Source organism: Alternaria atra, assembly GCF_907166805.1.
Source record: "Alternaria atra isolate CS162 genome assembly, contig: 28, whole genome shotgun sequence".
In the NCBI taxonomy this organism is placed as follows: domain Eukaryota; kingdom Fungi; phylum Ascomycota; class Dothideomycetes; order Pleosporales; family Pleosporaceae; genus Alternaria; species Alternaria atra.
Genome location: NW_025091326.1, coordinates 2,829,598 through 2,846,064, shown reverse-complemented (window position 1 = coordinate 2,846,064; position 16,467 = coordinate 2,829,598). Strand labels below are relative to the sequence as shown.

At 52.1% G+C, this 16,467-nt stretch overlaps 6 protein-coding genes across 6 annotated transcripts; 2 read left to right on the top strand and 4 right to left on the bottom strand.

The window, feature by feature from the left end:
• Positions 1 to 85: 85 nt before the first annotated feature.
• ALTATR162_LOCUS7938 (uncharacterized protein) lies at positions 86 to 3,751 on the top strand (the record flags this gene model as incomplete). The annotated part of the gene is made up of 1 exon (XM_043315566.1): positions 86 to 3,751. The coding sequence occupies one exon, from the start codon at positions 86 to 88 to the stop codon at positions 3,749 to 3,751; it is 3,666 nt and encodes a 1,221-aa protein (XP_043171501.1).
• A 238-nt stretch (positions 3,752 to 3,989) lies between these two features.
• Positions 3,990 to 4,697, bottom strand: ALTATR162_LOCUS7937 (uncharacterized protein; the record flags this gene model as incomplete). The annotated part of the gene is made up of 3 exons (XM_043315565.1): positions 3,990 to 4,281; positions 4,419 to 4,491; positions 4,625 to 4,697. The coding sequence occupies 3 exons, from the start codon at positions 4,695 to 4,697 to the stop codon at positions 3,990 to 3,992; spliced, it is 438 nt and encodes a 145-aa protein (XP_043171500.1).
• Positions 4,698 to 5,407: 710 nt separating this feature from the next.
• On the bottom strand, positions 5,408 to 6,274 carry ALTATR162_LOCUS7936 (uncharacterized protein; the record flags this gene model as incomplete). Its single annotated transcript, XM_043315564.1, has 4 exons — positions 5,408 to 5,517; positions 5,568 to 5,979; positions 6,031 to 6,102; positions 6,242 to 6,274. The coding sequence occupies 4 exons, from the start codon at positions 6,272 to 6,274 to the stop codon at positions 5,408 to 5,410; spliced, it is 627 nt and encodes a 208-aa protein (XP_043171499.1).
• Positions 6,275 to 6,552: 278 nt separating this feature from the next.
• ALTATR162_LOCUS7935 (uncharacterized protein) lies at positions 6,553 to 7,196 on the top strand (the record flags this gene model as incomplete). The annotated part of the gene is made up of 3 exons (XM_043315563.1): positions 6,553 to 6,555; positions 6,613 to 6,974; positions 7,040 to 7,196. The coding sequence occupies 3 exons, from the start codon at positions 6,553 to 6,555 to the stop codon at positions 7,194 to 7,196; spliced, it is 522 nt and encodes a 173-aa protein (XP_043171498.1).
• Positions 7,197 to 8,686: 1,490 nt separating this feature from the next.
• Positions 8,687 to 10,296, bottom strand: ALTATR162_LOCUS7934 (uncharacterized protein; the record flags this gene model as incomplete). The annotated part of the gene is made up of 3 exons (XM_043315562.1): positions 8,687 to 9,310; positions 9,368 to 9,835; positions 9,886 to 10,296. The coding sequence occupies 3 exons, from the start codon at positions 10,294 to 10,296 to the stop codon at positions 8,687 to 8,689; spliced, it is 1,503 nt and encodes a 500-aa protein (XP_043171497.1).
• A 2,566-nt stretch (positions 10,297 to 12,862) lies between these two features.
• ALTATR162_LOCUS7933 (uncharacterized protein) lies at positions 12,863 to 16,412 on the bottom strand (the record flags this gene model as incomplete). Its single annotated transcript, XM_043315561.1, has 5 exons — positions 12,863 to 14,421; positions 15,086 to 15,785; positions 15,839 to 16,106; positions 16,163 to 16,216; positions 16,312 to 16,412. 5 exons carry the CDS (start codon positions 16,410 to 16,412, stop codon positions 12,863 to 12,865), a joined length of 2,682 nt encoding a protein of 893 aa, XP_043171496.1.
• Positions 16,413 to 16,467: the final 55 nt, after the last annotated feature.

Sequence of the window (16,467 nt, the reverse complement as noted above, 5' to 3'; positions counted from 1 at the left end):
GGCTGCTCGCGTGGGAAGCTTGTGGTATGCGCAATGCGACAGCAGCAGCAACAACAGCTTCGCTTCCTCTTCAATCCTCATCATCATGCCGCCCAAGAAGCCTGCTGGTAATGTTGTCCAGGCCGAGGTTGCCTTGCAGCAATCTTTGAAGAATTGCCTCGTCAATCTCCCATCCTCGCTCGTCTCGGTTCTCGTGAATGCGAACACAGTCGCCCAGAATGTCGTCGTCGAGCTCACATACCGCCAACCTCCACCACCGGGTGCTTCGGATAACAGGAATGCCGCGCCCAAGTCTATCTTCGTGGGATGGACGGGCATGCAGAGCAAGCGCAGGATTGCGCCTGTAGTTGGGCGAGACGGCTTGAGAGGCAGCCCAGCAGTCAGCCAACAAGACCTCCCAGCAGTAGAGGTGGATGCCACATTCGCCAGGTTGATCGGGCTTCAAGAAGGGCAAAAGGTGGGCATACTGCTACATCTGGATCCGCCTCAGGCGCATACCATCAACATCGAGCCCTTGACCCCCGTAGACTGGGAGATGATAGAGCTGCATGCTCAATTCTTGGAATTGAACTTCCTCTCTCAGATACGCGCACTCCCCAACCCTCAGGCCGCATCACCGCACCCCCTTACGCTGCATCTGTCCCCTACAACGACCGCGAACATTACCGTCACTTCCATCGCTCCCGCGCCGCCCAACACATCGCTCTTCGTCAAGATCTCGCCCGACGCCGAAGTTATCGTCGCGCCCAAGACGAGGCAAAAGGAAAGGAGCTCAAACCGGGAAAGCAGGAGTGTGGGCGCTGCATCGAGGAAGAGCGGAAAGAGCTCTGCAAGCACAGTCCGGCGACGCAGTGGTCGCGAGGATGCCGCAAGCAAAGGTGTCATCTTCTTGCGTGGTGTTGATCGTAGTGTGGCAAGGGAGTGGTTCGACGAAGAAGAAGATACAGACGCCGAGGGCCTGAAGGTGTGGGTAGACAAGGACGTACTCCTCACTAAGGCCCTCCGAGGGGCCACTTGGGTCTCCATCTCAATCATCAAGCCTGCAGGGCTACAAGAGCCGGTGGATATGTCCAAGGAGCAGGAACAGGAGAAGCCCGCAACGCGCGTAGTCGCCAAGATTATAGCATGGGAAGACGCGCCCGACAGTAGGCACGTGGCGCTTTCAACCGACCTCTGCAAGGTCTTGGGCTTCGACAACTTTGTGGGTGGACTCGTTCGGATCGAAGGCGCTCCAGCTCAGACTCCGAAGCCGCCGGCCATCAAACCGCAAGGTACAAAAGAGTCGAGGGAACCGGTTGTCAAGTCTATCAAGATCATACCCTTCTCCACCGCTGCGTCACAAGTCAATGCTTCCTTGAAGTTTGGTGGCGAGTCTAAGCAAGACCAGGAGAACGCGATACAGAAGATCAAAACAACCTACGGAAAGAAGAACGGCCTTCTCGATGGGCCGGTCACAGATGGAATGATACTGCCTCCGGCCAACGACTCCGAGCTTGGCTGGCAAGGAGGTATCGTGAGGTTCGAACCGCCATCATCCACAAGCGGAGTCTCATGGGTGCTCTTCCCCGAGAGGAAGCCCCCGCTTGAACTAGGTCAAGAGGTGTCAACGCCAACAAGCTGGGCCAAGGGCTGGCAGCAGGGTGATCCGCTTCCGCAAACACCCGCGAATCTGGTTGGCATAGATCCTCTTATCCAGCAACTACGATCACATCTAACACACAATTCTTCGGTTCTGCTCACTGGTGGCCTGGGAGCAGGAAAGTCGGAATGCGCTCAACTACTTGCCCATCAACTTCGAACCGAATATCTCTTCAACACCATCTACTTTCCCTGTCGCAAACTGGTAACGGATGAGACGCGAGTTGCGACTATCAAGGAGACCCTGAACAGATTGTTTGCTTCGGCATCATGGGGCGCAAGAGGCGGTGGAAATGCTGTGGTAATTCTAGATGATTTGGACAAGCTATGTCCAGTGGAGACCGAGCTCCAAGTTGGTAATGAGAACGGGCGCAGTCGACATGTCAGCGAGTGCCTAATCAACATCGTAAGGCAATATTGCTCTATGGACTCTGGTGTGGTCTTGCTAGCAACTGCGCAAGGTAAAGAGGCCTTGAACAATGTCATCGTTGGCGGACATATCGTCCGCGAGATTGTCAGTCTCAAGGCCCCCAGCAAAGACGGTAGAAGGAAGGTTCTCGAGATGCTTGCGTTCAAGGATGCCAAGATAGAGCAGTCAAAGGAGCTCAATGGCCATGCCTTCCCACCATCACCATCGAACAGTCGGCCTAGTACCGCTCATCGCAGTCAGCCTAGTATCGACAGCATACCACAACAACCGTCTGATGATTATGCCTTCACCATTGATCCTACAATCGACTTTCTCGACCTCGCCGGCCAGACAGACGGTTACATGCCCGGCGATCTCGTGTTACTCACATCGCGCGCCCGCAACGAAGCATTGATTCGCTCAGTCACGTCGACATCCCCAACTGTCTCTCTCACACGAGAGGACTACACTCAAGCCATCACCGGCTTCACGCCCGCCTCTTTGCGAAACGTTACACTACAATCCTCCACTACAAAATGGGATTCCATCGGCGGTCTCCTCACAACACGACAGGTTCTCTTGGAAACTCTTCAATATCCTACAACCTACGCTCCCATTTTCGCAAAATGCCCACTACGTCTCCGATCAGGTTTACTCCTGTATGGCTACCCTGGATGTGGCAAGACCCTACTCGCATCTGCAGTAGCAGGCGAGTGCGGTCTAAACTTCATCTCAGTCAAAGGACCAGAAATTCTCAACAAGTACATTGGTGCTTCTGAAAAGTCTGTCCGGGATCTCTTTGAACGTGCAGAAGCAGCGCGACCCTGCGTTCTCTTCTTCGATGAGTTCGACAGTATCGCACCGAAGCGTGGACACGACTCAACGGGCGTAACAGACCGTGTCGTCAACCAACTCCTCACTCAAATGGACGGAGCGGAAGGTCTTTCGGGCGTCTACGTCTTAGCTGCTACGTCGCGACCTGATTTGATCGATCCTGCGCTCCTTCGCCCTGGTCGTCTTGACAAATCTCTCTTATGTGATATGCCAGACGTGGAAGAACGCATCGACATCCTGCGTGCCGTAACACGCAAACTACACCTCGCCCCCAGCCTTCTAGGTGACGGCCACGAAGGCGAGAATCTCCGCGAAATAGCAATGAGAACAGAAGGCTATTCGGGTGCAGATCTCCAAGCCGTGGTATATAACGCGCAGCTAGAAGCCATCCACGATGTACTTGGCGACGTGGACCCTTCGAAAATCGACCACAAGAAAGACGGAAACAACGCTACTGCAAGCAACAAGGGCATTCCTGACTTTTCTTACTTCCGCTACGGCGACGATCCTACATCCACCCCCAACTCTTCCGCCCTAGCAACATCCGCTCAACTCACCGAGCGCGCCATGATTGCTCAGAAAATTGCTGCCCTGCAGGCTCTGCGCAAGAAACAGAAACAAATCCAACGTTCTGATGGATCGGCGCAGAGGGAAGACGAAGATAAAGCGAACAAGGAAGAAGAAGACGGTGATGAAAGAAAGGATCCGCAGATTCAGTGGAAACACATAGAGTCGTCTCTTTCTAGTGGACGAAGCAGTATCTCGGCACAAGAGAGGATGCGTCTTGAGAGGATATACAGGAGTTTGTTGATGGCAGGGATGGTGATTTGCCAAATGGACAGGGAGGAAATGAGATTGGGGGAGGAGTAGTCTGATGTAATTTGGGGTGTGTAAATCTCGAATCCAACTGTGTAGAGTCAGTCAGTCTTGAGGAATTATGAAGTTTAGTTTTTTTGCGTATGCACTTCATGAGCAAAGATGTGGTATTCGTCCAAGAAATCAAAGGTTAGAGCACGCTAGGATATAAGGTAAATGTATGTGAACCACCCCACACGTTTCTTTCCAGGCCTTTCATATCTCCGTACTTCTTCCTTTCAACTTCCCCTCTTCATTTCGGAATAACACCCTTGACGTTCTCGGCAACCTTCTCAAGCTTCTGTTCCACTTTGCCCACGACACCTATCGTCTCCTCCTTGGCCTTGTCCGCCTTACCCGCCAGACTAGCTTCCCGGCCGCCGAAATTCCAGTAGTTGAGGTATCGGTACCCTTGTACGAGTTGCGAGGTGAAGTTGATGGCGTGGCAGCCGAAGAGCAGGTAGTTTGCTGGTGTTACAGCCATGGCGTAGCGCATGAATGTGCCGGAGTAGAGGGTGAGGGCGCCGGTCATGCGGCCGGAGATGCTATTGTGAGAGAGGGTTAGCTGGGGGTGTTGTGAAAGCGGGGAGGAATTGGGTGGGGGCAGGATAGGTCATGATCGCGTGCGGGTTGGAAAGTTTGGATAGAGTCAAGAACGAAGGTAGAGTGGAGTAGGACGTACATCTCAGGATCTTTGCTCATGTCCGCAATAGCCGCAATCGGGATACCAAAGTTACTCGCCGGGCCCCAGAAATCTATCTTTGTGTTAGCCAACCACTCTTTCCCTCTACAGCTCCTTCGTTATATCCTCCAGATATCGTCTTCTGCGCACCCTTTCCCAAGCTCTTGCAATGCGCGGTGCCCTCACAACGAGACGGGTGTACATACGAGTCGAGCAAAAGTAATCCGTGTACTTGTTGGAGCGAATCTTCGCATTGAGGGCTTTGATCGCGGCGGCCATCTTGACTGATTTACCGGAAGGAACCGAGGACCGAGTTGCGTGCGGATTGACGTGAAGTTCGTGGGTCGGTTGGTTGCAGTTTGCGAGTTGCGGACGCACGACGGACGGTTTAGATGCCAAGCGATAATTGGGGCCGAACGAACAGGGACCGGGAACCGCAAACTGCTTCCGACAACGGGAAGGACATCACGTGCACGGTGATCCAGCCGGAAATACGAGGAAATAGAGTAGATGACTGGGAGTGATTACACGTAGGCTAATTGGGATGGGCCCGCGAATCACACGTCAACTGCTCTCTAGTGTTGCATGAAATGGGGTATGAAGCTATGAACATTGTTCATTTCATCATGGCAAACACTCAGAATACGGGCACACCTAGACTTGAATGACTGGGGTTACAGTCGTATCTTATGTTTGGACTGATGCGACTGATTCTTGTGAATACATTTAAGCCAGTGGTATAATTCGTGTCCTTCAACCATATCTCAATACACTTTTGAACTTGGTATTTCGCTCTGTCGGTGCTCTTCGCAATCACTGATCGTAACGTAATTTTAGGGACATTCGCTCCCTTGCTACGTGTCGGACGTGACTTTGGTCCTTTTCCAAGGTATCTCCTGAGATCTGTGGTATGGGCACGCGCCGTGTTCGATCGTCCAATGCCAAATCTTTCTAGCAATGTTTCGTTATGATCCTTCGTTGTCCTCCTTCTACCTGCCACCAAAACCAGGGGGTCCACCACGACCAGGGAAGCCGGGCGGCCCACCGAAGCCTGGCGGTGCACCAAATCCAGGAGGTCCACCAGCGGGAGGGAATCCAGCTATAGAATGTTAGCATATGTTTCTCAAGTTGCGCTCAATGGGAACGTACGTGGTCCGCCAGGTGGGCCGCCACGACCTGGGAAGCCTGGCGGGCCTCCAAAGCCTCCAGGTGCGCCTGGGAAGCCACCTCCGAAGCCAGGACCAGGGCCTCCAACACCAGGAGCTGGTCCAGTAAGACCGACTGGGAGGCCACGTCCAGCAGGACGAGCGACACCGGGCCCTGCAGCCAGCGCGGCAGCAGTAGATGGTCCTCCAGCGTTTGCACCAAGTCGCGCGGCAGGGTCTGCAGGCGGTGGTCCGTCGACTGATAACGAGATTACGTGCGCGCCACGAATAATAGTAAGTCCAATCGCGCGTCGCTCTTCAGTCTCGGTGACTTGCTGGGTTGCGCCGGGCGCGGCTTTGCCCCTTCTTCGTGTACGTCGGAACTCTTCTGTGTCGGCGAGAACAAGGTTCATGTGCTGTAGAGAGCTGGTTAGCAGAGTCAACAGGGGAAAGTTCGCGACACTGACCTTGTCGAATGCGAGCATCTGCCCGACCATTTGTCTACCATCTTGTAGGGTGACTTTCATGCGGTAGTTGATCTGGCTATGTAAGTTGCATGCGACTATGAGCGGAAACTGGAGCGCTTACTAGATTTTGCTATATCACCAGGCGTCAGTCAGTTTCTATGCGCGTCTTCTCTCAGGTCAAGGACTCGAGCTGCTAGGCAGATTTACTTACCATCTTTCCCTGTCGGTTTGCGGCGCCAGACATGATTGGTATAGCGCGTCCGAGGACGACTTGAAGCTCAGAGAATGGGTATGTAAAAGTATTGAGAGATTGTCCCCTTGCAGTTGGCGATAGGCGGGGCGTATGGAGCTGTTTGTTCGCGATCAAAGTTGCAGTTCGTAGCTACGCAGCCTGGCACGTGCACGGCGGGCTTGGCTCTAAGTAAGCGAGCACACCCCATCAAAATTATTACATCGATCGCGACTTCAACACCAGCGACACGACAACCCACCCAACGACTACTAACCTCCGCAGTCATCACCATGGTACGCACACCGAATTTCGACCGCCAATTGCTCTGCGCAAACTAACAGCCATGACAGTCCGACTCCAAGGCCTCCAACCCCATGCGGGAGCTCCGCATCCAGAAGCTCGTCCTCAACATCTCCGTCGGCGAGTCTGGTGATCGTCTCACTCGTGCCGCCAAGGTGCTCGAGCAGCTTTCCGGTCAAACTCCCGTCTACTCCAAGGCCCGCTACACTGTCCGTACTTTCGGTATCCGAAGGAACGAAAAGATCGCTGTCCACGTCACCGTCCGTGGCCCCAAGGCCGAGGAGATCCTCGAGCGTGGTCTCAAGGTCAAGGAGTACGAGCTCCGCAAGCGCAACTTCTCCGAGTCTGGTAACTTCGGTTTCGGTATCAGCGAGCACATCGACTTGGGTATCAAGTACGACCCCAGCATTGGGTATGTGGAATCTGGATCCTGAGTGTGAGAGAGAGAGAGAGAGAGACATTGGCTGACTGGAGCAGTATCTACGGTATGGACTTCTACGTCTGCATGACCCGCCCCGGTGAGCGTGTCGCCAAGCGCAGGAGGTGCCAGAGCAAGATCGGCGCTTCCCACAAGGTCAACCAACAGGAGACCATCAAGTGGTACAAGAACCGATTCGAGGGTATCGTCCGATAAGCGTATCGTCGGTTGGGGGGAAAGGAACGAAGTGAAGATTTTGCACGATCACCAGCATTTTCGGTCTCGGGGGGTTCGGTCCTACGGAGTCCTGGGAATGTATCTTACAAAAGAGCAAGCATTGAACTTGCGGCCTATCAATGGAGCGACCTCGTCTCTAACGAGCAGGTCTACGATCACAAACACAATGGAGGCTTCACTTGGGTGAATGTTCCGCATAACCATTGTGTGATCATTTCTATGCTCGTTGTTGTCGCATGTGATGTGTCTGTTTGTGTTGTACTGACATGACAGGGTCCGACTAGTACACCCAGATACCTCAATGCCATCAACACTTGATCTACATGTCTGTGCTGGACGAGTGTGATGGCTTTGCACTAAGAGATTTAGGTTACAAGAAACGTCCTATCTAGTGTTTGTCTAGCTTCGCAAGCGGCACGCGTACCCAAAGCCCGAGCCTTTAACATTCGACAATAATTCTTGGACATTTTTGTCACCATAAGCTTGCATGCTCTGATGGACGAACGCCTTCTGATTATGAATGATGTTCGTCCGAGCAAAAATGAACAAACATCCTACTAGCACAAGTGCCGTTTACACATTGACACAAAGTGACCTCCTAACTTACGGACAATCTATGTAGATGCCATAATTACATCAGTTCAATTTATCACCATTCGTTTCTTCTCCAAGCCCACAGCACTTTACACTCAGCCACCAAAGTTACATACTGGTAGGTTCACGCGCCTTGGGGCTACCGCAAGCAATCCCGAGCGGTAAAAAATAGGCTGGCGGCTGCAGTCCCGTAGACCTTTTCTGCGGCCCCAGGTCACAGTGCGATGATGGGTTTGGCGAGACGCTCGGGTTGTGTGTGTGTGTGTGTGTGTGTGTGTGTGTGGCGTGGGTGACTGACGTCAACCGTGAGGCGCAGGTTTGAGTTTAATTTGAGTAGGATAAGAAACGGTAGGTAGGAACTGGTGGGTGGTGGTGGTGGTGGTGGTTCGATGGACATGCGACGTAAAGGGAGAATATCGGAATTTGTGTACGGTTCTGTTGTGTTGATACCAGTGGCAAAACATCAATCGCGTCATTGCAAGTAAATAGAAATCATGAATAGAAAGGGTAAGATCTTAATATTGCATCTAGCATTCTCAAAGATCGTGATAGGATCTGATTCTGTTCTGTTGTAGTAATTCTACAATCCCCATGTCTTACAACGAGAGGCGTAGTAAAGAGGCATTTTACTTCAAAGGTATCTTAAAATCCCAGTACCGGAACACCAATTAGCGATAGACAATGGATAAACAAAAGAAAAAGAAAAAAAGCCCGGCCGAAGCCTTGCTCCAAGAGATGGAAGAATGTACATGTCCTGATATCGTTCGCAAAAACCATGCAACCAGATTCCAGATTGATTGAGAAGAGAAAAGGGTACGATGCGCGCTAAATCCACAATACAACACACACGCGCGCAAACGACAAGCTAAACCACTTTATCGCTGACCGGTCACTGATGACCCAAAGTCAAAGCCAGTGGGATGTTGTTGCTGTGGTGGTGGGTATGATGGTGATGCTAGTGGTGTGTAGGCACCGGGAATGGGAACAGCAGCGTACTGCTGTTCACCTGGTGCAGCATCAACGTGCTCGTTCCTCCTTTCTTGGAATCCCGGGGATGGTAGTGGCGGCGATACAGTGCCTGTCCGTACTGGTGCAGAGTCAAAGCCATCTTGCTCCATTCTTGGTGTCGCACCAGTAACCTTGATAGGTGGAGCCTGAAGCGTGAATGGCTGGGGTTGAGCAATCTCGCGCGCGTATGCGTATTGTACTTTGTCGCTCTCACCAGCTTCGGCTGCAGAGTGCGGGTCGACGTACATTGGGTGGCCTGGAGGTGGGCGCCAGCCGCCGGAGCGAGGAGACATGGGACCGAAGCCAGGGGTGTTGGGTGCGGATTGTGAGCGGAGCTGGGCAAGGTAGAGATCAGATCGGGCGCGGTCGCGCATGGCCATGGACTTGCGAAGCTTGCGCTTGGACCAGAAGCGATAAAAGACAATACCGTAGATGGCGATGACAAGAACTTCGATTACGACTTCGATGATGCAGCAGACAAGCGCCCAGTTCTGATGAAGTGTTAGTGTTCGGTTCGCTTGTGCTGTGGGAACAGAGTCTTTGCTTACCTGGAGACGGCAGACAAGGCCATAGGCAATGTCATCCTCAAAGAGATGTCGTCGCTTGTTGTCAACGCAGGACCAACCCCACATATCCTTGTTGTTGTTCTGAGCTTTGCTTTGGTTGAAGACGGCTGCACCAACACCCCACATAACAATGCTGAAGATGAAGAATCCAACAGCAAAGACAGTGTAGTACGCGGCAACCTTTTCGGCTCGATGATGACCTCCTCTCCAGTAGGCGATAATGACAAAGATGGACATGACCAGGGAAACACAGGCGATGGAGAGCAGAAGGATTTGAGGCCAGACTTTGGTGTTGTCGGCCCATGGTGGGAGACCGTTTCTCGGTGCGAGACTCTTTGTGGCGTTGAAGATGGCGAAAGCACTTGCGACCATGGCAAGAACGATGAGCGAGCAGGCAAAGTTGATACCCCGTAGGAAGATCTTTGCTAGTCGTACGCGAACTTTGATTTTCTAGGTATCGTTAGTAACTGTGTTTAGCTCAGTACGGACTAGAGATTTACCAAGTCCTTTGCTTGCTCCTTGTCGGTCATTGCTTCCCGCTTCTCAAGCTGATGCTCTTCCCGGAAGGTAGGGCTCATGATTGAAATTGCACCTGGTGTCCGTGGGGGAGCACCGGGCGACTTCAACGCACTCTTGAGCGGAGTCTTTGGTGTTGGTGGAGGAAGGTACCTCCGGTCGGTCTCCTCCATCTCGACGGATTGCATGTAGCCGAAGCCTGTGTCTGCGATCTGGGGTTGTGGCTTGTAGTGGTTTGTAGGGTACTCGACAGGTGACCGAGGAGGATCAACCGGCGAGTAGACTGATGTTGCTTCGGCGAAGCGTGCTGTGCGTGGTGTCCTGACGTCGATGGAGTCTTTGGAGCTTCGTCGTTCAATCGTGATCTGAGTAACCTTCTTATCGTTGGCGGCCATTCTAAAACGTTCCAAGGTTCACTCGAGGAAGTTGGAGGCTTTCATGTAGTGGAGACGGAAGAGAGATGGATAGGAATGTGCAACAAAACGATAACGACCAGAATCCAGCCCAGCTTAGACCAGTCGCAAAAGGTTAAGAGAGACACTTGATAAAAGACGCACGACGTATTACAATAAGAGACCTGCTGGAGAAAAGAAAAGGTCTAGCAATGGGCGAAGCGCTGGGCTTTTAGACTCGGGGCGCTTCGAAGAGGCAACGGTCGAGGATTGGATAGTGGGGAGCACGGATGGTAGCAGGTGGAGAAGGTTGCGATGGGAAAGCGGGCGGGTACTTACAACGTTCTAAATGTATGGCGCCTAGAGGAGGGCTGCTGGGAGTACTGCAGGTCCCCGTCTGATAGGCTGTCTTGGGAGACGAGCTGAATGCCAATGGCGCGCAGAGGAGGGAGGGGAGTGGTGGCCCAGAAATAGACGCCCGGGTGAAGTCGATAAACGATTTACAAACGATGCGCATCCAGACCTGAACAATGCAGCGCGAAGAGCTTGGTTTATGGACAAAGCTGACAAGGTGCTTATGCTGTCTGTCAGCGTGGCAATGGCTGCTTTTCCCCCACGTCTGTCAGATGGGTCAGTCGTACGTGTATTCTCTTGCGCCTCTCGACGTTGCGAGGACGCTCAGAGGTATAGGAAAAACCAGCGGCGGGACCATGCTACCACGCCTCGTGCCCGCCGGGAGCGAACTCTGCCCAGCGAGTTGGCGTCGAGGTGGGCAGGGCATAGATTCACTGACACCCAATAAGTGCAAGACGTTTGACGCCTGCAAAACGCGACATGGTGGTTGAGGCCGGTGAGTGGTCGAAGGGTGCAGGGCCAGTGCATTAAACAGAGTGTGCGCTAGGGCAGATTAAGCTTGCGGGAAGCGCGCAGGATTGTGTGACAACCAATGGCGGCGGGAAGGAGCCCCCAAGACGAGAGGGAAGGCGCCGCCCCGCTTTGATAGCGGCCCACCACACCACCGTCGAGTCCAAAGGCGACTTCGAGGCCATCCAAGACAGCAGAAGAGTCAAGGCCAGACGGGACCTGCAAGTCTCCGATCCGCTTCTTTCGCAGACTTTGGTGACGCCAGCTCGAGTGACATAAAACGATCCGCATGTCCGCTGGCATTTCATCAGCAGCCTGTTTGGATCAATTCAAGAAGCCTTGGCTGTAAGCAGCTGTCAATGCCGGTACGTGGTGATGTGAGCGCTGCTGCATCGTGCGGCTAGGGTCTTCTGCGCCTATTACGGCCATCACCCAGCTAGAGCCTGCACGACCAGGCACAACGTATGCTAAATCTTCTCGGATCGACTCGCTAGCATCCGATCAAGATATTTACCTGGATAGCCTCGGCCGTCTAGCTGTCTTGAGGTAGTTTTGTTTCGTTTCTTGCTGCACGGTTATTTTTGGTCCATGGCTGCATCGTGGGGTAGTACCAAGTCATGGCGATGATGCGCCGGCCATCCAACGGGGAACTATTGTCTTTTCGCGCTGGCGCATTCGAGAATCCCATGAGGCCACGATGATCTTGGTCAGTGGAATCGCCGCCTGAGTGCGTTGTTGGGAGCAAGGGAGACTGTGATGAACTGCTCCCATTGCCGCCTCATCGACTACGCCCCAGGGCCGTCCCACCGTGCAGCAAGTGCCGATGGTGTTGGCAGTTATCGGTCTTCGCTCACTTCCATATTTGAGACATGAACGCCCTCCCGTAAATGTCGGAGAGTACAAGTTCGGGTCAAATCTCTGCACCATTTGCAATCCGCACAGCCCAAAAGTAGTTCCATCTCTCTTCGCTTCATGGTGCTTCTCCCAGCCCGCCTACACTTGCATTTGCCACTCCCATCCATCGTGCTAGCTGCTAGTTCTTACCAGCCTCCCATCTTCACCAGCCTAATAATATCCTGTTTCATGCATATCCTCATTACCATGGCGATAATTTCACTACACTGGGACCATCCGTTCCCCGCCGCATGCAAGGCAGGTGATCAGCCGGGGCCAAAACGGCCGTGCAACCCGTTTCGAAACAATTTTACCCTCTTTTAGCCTCGCTTCCTTGTCGCTGGGTACATCTCATTCGAGTGCGTCTTCTTCCTTGTCGCTTTGATATTGCTCGTGCAGGAAGACGTACTGTTTTCTGATGTATTTGTCGTCATTAGGGCTGAGAAGTTGCGTGGTCGTACGACACTTTCGCGGATTCTGCCTTTCCTCTCGCTACTGTTCTAAGAACGGTGGTATTAATAGCCATATGTGACGAAGGCTGCATAGGGCGATACAAGATGTATATTGGAAGAAAGAGACGCGATAAAAGTAGAAGGTTGACGCTGGGCAAGAGAGTAGGATTTCTTTTTGGAACGCCGATGCTAATTGAAGATTGGAAATGAATACACGCGCATGATGACGTTCGCTCGAAATTTGTACAATGAACTGACCAAAGGATGGAAAGATAGGTAGCGCAGTGAGTGTTCCCTCCAATTCTGCAGATAGGTTCCCGTGCGAAGAGAGCCTTAATACTCGCAACCTCGACATAGGTTTAACAGGGTCTCTTTTTCGTTCCCGTATTCTTGACGCTGAACAACGGATCAGGAACCATCCCCATCTCATCGTCGCTTGACGACTTTTCATTAACTTGATACCTGTCCAACTTTTCGTCCGCTATACCTTGGCACGCAAAGCTAATATCCGAAGTTCTCTTCTTCCTCCCTACATGCACACCGTCTAGCGTCTCCATCGCACTTTGCTTCAACGATTTACTAGCTTCGTACGCAGGACCTACAAATTTATCACGCCAATGTGTTGCGTGAAAGCCATCGCTTCCAGCTACCTTTTCTCTCTCAATGCCCTTGCCGGTCCTCTTTGAGGGGCTGAGATGAAGTGTTGCGAGGTGAAAAGATCGCGGCGACGGCCGCCCGACCTCCTTCTTCTTTTCATAGGTACTAGGCGGTCGAGGTAAGGGAGTACCCATGTGGGTTACAGGAAGTGACATGGCAGCTGCAGGTCCGCCAACCCCACCGCATTCTGCAGCGACATTAACTGTGACACCTTCGCTTGATACCATCAGTGGACCAGGATGAGAAATCTTGGACTTCAAAGAGTGGGGTGCTTTGCAAGGCGAATGCTTCCACCACGTGTAGGTTGGTTCTTTCTCGGTGCACTGTGGTGAATCTCCTGACATTCTGTCCTTGGTTCGTCGTGCCTTCGGTGCTGCGTCCAACTGTGGAACAGGAGGAAGGGGTTTGTTCACATCGACGGTGCTCTGGATACTCTTATTGATGGCTACAGGCACCTCATAGCTCGAGCTTGAGAAGCCAGAGTCTCTTCTCAGATCAGAACGACCAGATTCTCTCCCTTTACCACCACTCTGAGGTTGAGGTGACCGTGGTCGTAGTGGTGGGAAGACTACTCTATCCGGACTTGTTGGGAATAGAAGAGGTAGTGACTCTATGTTCTCTTCGTCAACCATTGGTTCAGATGATATACTCTGCGTCATTTCACCATCAACTCGTCTTTGGCTGCGTGCCTGCTGATACGCTTCCCACACCTTCTGCCCCTCGCCTTTTGGGCCTACATGGTAAATTTCCTTAGCTGCGCGGTACAACGGAGTTGAACTGCAGATACCTTGCTGCTGAACATGCGTTCGCTTCGAAGATGCAGCCTGATTTGCATCAAATGTTCCATATAAATCCTGTTTCTGCCACGAGTTGTTGGCGTTTGACCCAGGCTCCTCTATCGAAGCTGGGGAATGAGGAGAAACATTCACACTCGATTCTCTTAAAGTCTGTTCAAGCCTCGAGAAGTCCATGAGCTGGAGTGTTGGTAAAGGAGTGTCCCGACGGGAGACTCTGGTACAAACTGCAGGAGACTTTGGTGGTAGTGGTCTCGCATCGTCTCTCATTGATGACAGCGCGGGCGTCCTGAGAGAAACATTCTTGACGTCGCTCGGCGAAACGAAGTCCCGGCTGGTGCATATTGAGGTTTGTGTTCTAGCATCAACGTTCTTTCTAGCTATCGTTGAAGAGCCAGCTGTGACCCATTCAGTACTCTCAGTGTTACGTCTCATACGGTGTTCATTCTTGGTAAATGGATTGATGACTTTTCGCGGGTTAGCCATCGCAGAGTGAATGGTTCTAGCAATTACGCTTCTTAGTGTGGTGATTCGTAGACAGACTCGCCTTTTCGTATGATACCAGTATATTTAGTGATGCGCAGGATTAGTGACGGAGACTGGGTGCAAAACAGGAGAGTCTACTCATACGAGGTTGATTTCGCCTAGAACACCTTTGATCGAGTTAAGAATTCAACTCGGGGTCAGATGTTGTATGTGCCTGAGACAAAGCGCTATGAAATTGGACGGTGCTGCTAGTCACAAAGTCCTGGTACCGAGCACGTAAGACAATAGAACAAAGCATTGCAGTCTTTGGTAGCTGCATGTTGTGCTCTGGTTGAATGACATGTCAAGAAGCCAGCTATTTATTGTTCCTGATACTGCATTGTTTGATGACGTTGCGCAGGTGAGTTGGGAGCGAAGGCACTCACCTAGGCAGCTCTTAAGCCAGAACATGATGATTAAACACAGGAAGACTGAAAAAAAAAGTTTTTGTCATTAAACGCTAATATGAACGCGCCTCCACATATGATATTGATCTAAAGAAATTTCGTAAGAAGAGAAAAGAAAAGAGTGGGCATGGCTCCTACTAGGAGCACTCTACACACCCAACCTCAATCCCCTCAATCACCATAGGCTTACTGTACTCACTTGGTACGTTGCCCATATCCATATCCATATCCTTCACACTGCCAGTCTCGCTCTGCGTCTCACTTCCAAGAGCAGAGTCGCTCTTCCTCCTCCTTGCCTCGGTCTCTTCTTCAATGTACGCATACTCGTTCCTCCAATCGCACAACATCTTGCTCGTGACATTGCTACCTCCACAAAGCACGATCACGACTTTGTCTTCTGGTCGAACGGGACGGCCAAGTGCTTTCTCGAGCCGGCCGTCGTAGCAGAGAGCGACGTTGATACCGCAGGCAAGCTCTACCATGATGCGTTCGTCGTCTGCGAGACGCCAGCAGCCCATTGCTGCTTCTGCGTCAGGTAAGACTACGCTTTGGACGTTGCCTCGCTGGCCGTATTTAAATGTGGCGTCTGTTACGCGGGCGCAGCCTAGACTTGTTGCTTGGGATGTGATTTTGGGTAATGTGATGAGTTCCTTGGCTTGGAGTGATGCGTTCAAGCTCTCGGCACCGGCAGTCTCCATAGCGAGAATGGTTGTCTTGCTCATTTGGTGTTTGTCCATGGACTGGCAGATACCGTTGATTAGACCACCACCGCCGACAGAGCAAATCAATACGTCTGGCTCGCCAGGGAGTTGAGCCGCAATCTCATCCATGCAGGTACTGTTGCCTTGCCAGATGTCTGGGTGGTCAAATGGTGGGCAGTAAATCGTCGATGTTTGTGCCTGTTGGAAGCGTCAGTGTCCCAGTCTACATGTATTCAAGAGGATGACCGTACGTAGGGCATGACATGCTCCTTGAGGTATGTGTCGGCGTCCTTCCAAGCTGCACCGTATTGGATAACTTCATATGCACCCGCTGCTCGTAGTTTGGCTACCATCAAAGGTGCTGTGGCAGTTGGTACGACGACAGTGCATAGTAAGTTGAGAGCGCGAGCCGAGTGAACAGCAGCGAGCCCTGCATTGCCACCGCTGGATGCGAATATATGAGGCCGCGAGCCTTGTGGGAGTTCTTCGAGACGACGGAGGATGTAGTTGCCAATTCCTCTAGTAAATGAATCAGTACGTATACTAGACAGTGGCTCCAGGGAGTGGTTGCTTACCGTGATTTGAATGATCCAGAAGGTTGGAGATTCTCCAGCTTGAGGAAGATTCTGCTTCTACGATTTAGAATTCCCTTTTCTCAAGGATGATGCTACGAGGCGGCATGAGGGGGTTGGAGGGTATGGATGAAGAGGAAGTGTGACCGTACCATCCTGCTGCTTCTGATAATGCATACGACTCCCTCAATGGAGTCCGAACCCATGGGCTTTGCTCGGGTTCCTCATCGGCATAGCACTGCTTGACAGCCATGTTGCAAGTTGGTAATAGAATGGGATATCACAGAAAGGTATTAGAAGCAAATGTA